This window comes from Struthio camelus, chromosome W, assembly GCF_040807025.1.
Source record: "Struthio camelus isolate bStrCam1 chromosome W, bStrCam1.hap1, whole genome shotgun sequence".
Classification (NCBI taxonomy): Eukaryota; Metazoa; Chordata; class Aves; order Struthioniformes; family Struthionidae; genus Struthio; species Struthio camelus.
Window position 1 is genome coordinate 37142732 of NC_090981.1, and position 6000 is coordinate 37148731.

Consider the following 6000-nt stretch of genomic DNA (forward strand, 5'->3'; position numbering starts at 1 on the left):
ACCTGCTGTCACTCTGGGTTTTTTCTCCTGTTTCTTGTGAGGGATGTCTCTCACAGTCTACCATGCAGTGGTGGCATTCATTTTGCCAAATGTCAACAGAAAGAAATAGGCAATATTAGACTGTGATTCATTCCATCCTCAAGTAGACTTATACATCTGGTAAGATGAATCACACCCAGCACTGACAGGGGTCCCAAGGCAGCTGGCTCACATGGAAATGTCAGGATGTCAAAAAGTAAGGTGAATCCTACCCTAATGGCTTACTAGTATTAGCAGGAAGCCATGTGGATGGATACAGTTAGTATGTACTAAGTTATAAGTAAAATTTTCCAATTTTTATATATGGAAATAATATATATAAGATGATCTATGGAGTTGACAGAAATGGCAGAACTTAATTCTACAACTCTTCTATCTGTTACTCTGTTTTTTAACAGGTAATTATTCTTGGGGCATCCATTCAGAAGCTAATTCTGACACTCCAGTAGAAAACAGTCCACTTCCCAGTTCAGTTTATTCTGAGTCTCCATCTGCTGATGGAAAGATGAAAGTAACTGTAGTACAAATAACAATGGCTTTGGGAAGCCTAAAGAATATTTTCACTCCTCTCCTGTTCCGGGGACTCCTGTCTTTCCTCACCTGGTGGATTGCTGCTTGCCTCTTTTCCACGAGCCTTTTTGGGCTTTTCTATCATCAGTACCTGACTGTGGCATGAGCTGAGCAGCTAGCAAAGCAAGTATGAGGTCAAATTCTGGATACAAACCCAGATACCCAAGAGGAGATGAAGAAAAAAGAAAACTGTGTGTGAAGAGAAGACATATCAGAATTTATTCTTAAACACTTCCTCTGCGTTCTCAGGGTGAATATTCTTATGACGTTTAAAATCAGAACTGGGTTTGTTACTTTTGTTACCCAAATGGTAGGTAACGTTGAATTATGGTTTTGGGACTGACTAACACTATCGTGTGGCAGGTATTGGTGGGCATGTTGAAAAGATAACACCTTTGAGTATCTTGGTTTCCATAAGCAGTGAGCCACCCACAGAACTTTGTAGCTGAAGAATCAGAGCCCGTGACTGAATGATGTTACTAGGGTACTGGTTATGCCTAGGGTGGCTGCCTACTAAGTAAAATCTTGAAACTGAGCCATGCAGTAAAGGGGGAAGGGGAGAGGGGTTAAAAGAAAAACTTCTGTTGGATAGCTATTGATCACTTTTCGCCATGGAAAATGAAATAATCCAACAGGACAGGAGAGATACTGTATATTACAGTAAAGAAAGTTTATATAACATTTAAATTTAGCATAGGAATAGATGTGTAGACCTGGCAGGTATTGCTGCCTACATATATGCAGGAACGTTTGTGCAGTGGGAGAGATGTTATAAAAATATATATTATTGCAGTCTCTGCAGTCATTTTGACGTACTGGCCATGTGTGTTGGTGCTAATATTGATCCGTGGATTCCATTTGGGTCTTTTAAATTTCTTCTTTTCAGATAATAGATAAATTCCATTGAATTCACAAAGTAACTGAGGTAGATTAGTGGTACCAATCAAACGTTTAAAACCGGTTAATCCTGCTGACTGAGAGTGTATGTATCTGTGTAATGTACATATAAATATATATTATATATTAAATATATAATATATATACAAAATCTATAAAATATTGAATCTTTATTTTAAATTACTGAATGTATGTTACAAGGCAGTGGGACAGGGATATATGTGTATCTAGTAATTTCCAGATCCCTTTTGAAATGAAAATTAAATTTTTTTTGGAAGTTCAGTTTGAAAGGGCTACTTGTTTTTGGTGCCTCTACAAAGGTACTTAACTATACTAAATAACCTTTGCTATTTTGGAAGAAAAGTTCTATTTAAAGTGTTCAGTCTTGAAATTTCTGTTCTGTCCATTCATCATCTTTTGCCAGTTTAATGTTTGTCAGCTTGGCCACAACTGATGTCTTTTGGTTTCAGAAATAGATTTTCCGTGTAATAAAGCAGATATAGTTAGGAGGAGCAAAGCGTTGACATTACAAGTTTTGTTTAATTGGTAGGATAGATACCAAGTATAGAAGTACTGGGAATCAAACTAGAATGACGTTTTTCAGATGTTCTGTGTAATCAGAAAACAGGAATGGAAACTTAAATGGAGTAGTTTTTTTAATAAGTTAATATTACACTGATGGGAGTTCTCAGTGTTTTTAACTAATATTAGCTATTTTTTAATGTTACTATTCTTTTTCTCTTTAAACTGTGTAAAGCTTTGGCATATAATAAGCATTTATACATGGAAAAGCTTAACAAATATTTAATCTGTTGCAAAACCTACCGTATGGTAAAACAAAGTGTCAAAGGATGCGGAAAGTTAAGGATTTAAGCTGGTGATAATTGTCCTGCTACTTTGAAAGCCTTTGAAGTTATTTATTAGTTTATTAAATTGCATTTACTGATTTAAGGTAAAGGTTTAAGGCTTATATACACCAGCTAGTACCTACTGCATGCATTTGGGATATCTGAGAACACCTTGCATGATTCTACCAGTTTCATTGCAGTATAATTCAGGGCTACTGGTCCTGCAAGCTTTGTATTTTACACCAACTTTTCATAACTAATGGTGACAAAGGCTCGACTGTATGAATATTATTTCACTAAATAATATTTCACTTCATAGGTTCAAATCTTGAAACATTCCTAGGTAATGTCAATTCAGATTAATAGAATGTTAAAATATGACAGGTCCAGCAATATTAGACTCGCTTTCTCTTAGTTTGACATATAGGATTAGTAATGGAATTAATAAGGCCACGTTTTTAAGTGGTTAAAGTTTCATTCAGCAAAAAACCTCACAATATAGCGCAGTTTCCTTCTGATTGTGAACTCGGCCCAGGCAGCTCATTAGCTTAGACGTTACCTGTCATTGCAATCTGAGGGATAGACATGAAGTGTAGATGCTAGAGAAAATTTCAAAATAACGTTAGGAAAATTTCAAAATAATGTCTTTTTTGCGAAGAGGTACAGTTTCTGTTGCCGTAGACTTTTTTATTTTGAAAGCTCATAACTGAAAACAAGCTGTAGTTGCATAAAATCAGCAACTTTTCAGCAGTTCAGCAAAGGTAGTTGATTGTGTTGTAGTTGAGCCTCACTGAACTTTTGATAAGTATATACGCTGTCTTATTCTTCAGAAGTCACACTGATCAAACTGAAAATAAGCACCTGGATGTGGCTGACATTAAGATAATCGCTTCTGGCCATTGCTGCTCCACGGAACTGAGTCGTTGACCTTCTGGTCAGCAGTTGGATCTGAGTGGGAGATGGTCTGTCTTTGGATTCATTTAATCCTTGCATGAGTCCAGGAGGCTTATTAAAACCTAAAATGTAGCAATAAACAAATCTCTTTGAAATGTGAGGTGACACAGGAATTAGAGGGAGAATGCTGCTCTGAGGGTGAGTAGTACTTTGTACAACTATCTGATATGCTCGGAAGCGTCTTGCAAAGGAAAATAGCAGGCTTGATGGTCCTGACTTTCATACACATTACGTAAGCTTCAAAGAAGTATCTGCTCATTTCTTTAGTAAGTCACTTTAAAACAGCAGCCAGCAAATGCATTTTTCTTGCAGAACTTTATCAGCACGAGGTAGGGAGAGGGAAGTAGCTTACAGAAATGAAAAAAGAAGTAAAATCTGATTCAGAAGGTGGTAGTTTTTATTCAGGATTCGTAAGCAGTGTGTTTTGCTTTTCCCCCACTACTTAATATTTAAGAATTTTTGAGAGATGCCTTTGTCAAAGAATCGACATTTCTTCCTTCCTCCGTCTCACTCTCCCTTTTTCACTGCAGTCATGTGTTTGTTAGCCTGACTCTTTCCTTTCCACAGCTTTCTCTAAGTTAAGAACTCATGCAATTTAGAACTGACCTGGCTAAATTAAATTCTATTTTGTTTGTAATAGTTTTTGGTTTTGATTTAAATTCACCTATTGTTGAAGGATTAATTCCTTCAAATAGTTTAAATAACTTTGATTTCTAGCTGAAATATGAATAGCTAAACACAAGCTTGTTATTCGTTGGTTAAACGCTGCACTTTGATTTATAGTGGAAGTCCCTTTAGACAAAGTATTAGGATAGTGGTAAATCCAAGTCTTCCAGCAAGATTCAGGGAAGGCCAAACGTAACCCTGGCTATTTCTGAGCATAGAGAGAGTGATTAGGAAGAGAAGGGACTGTAAAAAGTCTGTTCTTTCACTTTGCAGGCACTTTTCAACGTTCTCAGGTAGCACATGTCCTCTTTTGATACCTTACCAAGCTTTAGGATTTCCTAGTTGTTGAAGGGACTGTGGTAACTTCAGCTGCACTTCCCCCCCCCCCCCCCTTTCTGACCTCTCTTTCATAAGAATCAACAGATAAAGTAACAACTGAAGAAGCAGGTAGTATCTCAGTGCATGGGAACATTCCTGTACAAAAGGACATGCTTTAAAAATTCAATTCTGTGGCAGTTGTTCTTCAGTTTCTTTTAGTCAAAAATACTGGAAGACATGAGGTCAGTTGCCTGTTTCCCTGGATTATAAAGTCAGATTCACCTGTGAACAGAAATGCCATTGAGATAGATCAATGTTGCAATTAGCTAACGTAACTTCAGAGTGTAATGTAGTTAATGAGTACAGAAATCCCAACTAGCCTGACAAGGGTAACGAAAAGTTTTGCACTTTGCCACAGTAACTACAGCTAACTGGTAATAGAGGTCTTGGATTTAATGCATGGAAAATAGTGAAAGCATATGATCCTGAAACCTGTTATTTAAGTCTCATACAAATATTGGAAAGCTCTAGAAAGCAGAAGGCCTTATACCTCTTTATTCTCAAAGGCCTCTGTTTTACTTTTGAACGTTAACTTGTTCTTCCTGAGAAGATCTTGACCAGATTCAGAATGCTATACCTCATATTTTGAAATACGACACAGTCTGTGCATTTATTTGTTAGCTGGAAAAACTAAATTCAACCTCCATATTTAATTTTGTCCCTACAAAGTTATAAAGTATTTTACTTAATTTGGAAGAATTAAGTGCACAGTGAAAATGGAAAATCTTGAATAAAAATGAGGCCAAAGATAATAGTGTGTTCTGTTGGAGAAATCTTTATGTCTAAGTAAAGTTTTAACAGAGAAAAGCAACAGCAGGTCACTTGCATCCTAAATCGAATATGAAAGGTGAATGTTTACCATAGTGAGTAAGACTGTTATTTTCAGTGTCTGCAGCCTAAGTCTTAAATTCCAAACGATAAAGTAAGAGTAATGCTTTGACCATCCTGATATTTACTCTAGAGAAGACACAGGCAGCAAGTATTGCAGCCAAATGCTGGATCTATTTAAGCAAGCTGATGTAGGGTAGTCAGTCTATACTTCAGAATTACATATGTGCAACTCTTACTTGAAAAAGGTCTGCCATGTTTTGTGGCTTTGGCAGTGCATGTACTGAAATCAATGGCATATCTAATCTTCGTTCCTGATATTAGACTGAAAGGTCTTCCTCCTGTATGGGAGAGATGGTGAGGCCAAGATGCTACTCCAAGGCTGCTTTTACTGGAGTCTGTATATGCTGCACTTAACTTTTTGAAGTCTCCCATGTTGCCTGCCAGGAGAGTACTGCTGCACTGGACACTGTCTTGCATGCCAGTGTATATATATTTTTATACCTTTGTTTTCAATTGCATTTTTACTGGAAATTATTTTTAATTCTGATATCATGGATCACCTTTTCCTTTTTTTAGATTAATATCAGTGCCTGCAACTAGAACTCAAATATTTCTACTTTCAGATTTTTTTAAAACTTGCTATCCAGACTGAAGTGTTATCAAGTGTGGTATCAACCTGTAAATAGCAGGCTTTTTTCAGATCACACATCAGTCAAGAGTAAAGGAGGAAATTCAGACTTTCAGTATTTCTCTCAACAGCATGCTATCCTTATGACTCTGCTATTTAGAAACCTCTATAATGTTTTAAAGAGTAGCT

General features: G+C 36.6%; 1 protein-coding gene across 4 annotated transcripts in view; it reads left to right on the forward strand.

The window, feature by feature from the left end:
- Nucleotides 1–4343, forward strand: part of LOC104150077 (transmembrane protein 161B) — a 39976-nt gene extending 35633 nt beyond the window's left edge. For all 4 annotated transcript variants that reach the window (XM_068925306.1, XM_068925308.1, XM_068925307.1 and 1 more), the window contains one exon: nt 438–4343. In XM_068925306.1, the coding sequence (XP_068781407.1) occupies nt 438–715 (278 nt within the window). In that variant the 3' untranslated portion in view covers nt 716–4343. The remainder of the gene's footprint in view (nt 1–437) is intronic.
- The last annotated feature ends 1657 nt before the right edge of the window (nt 4344–6000 follow it).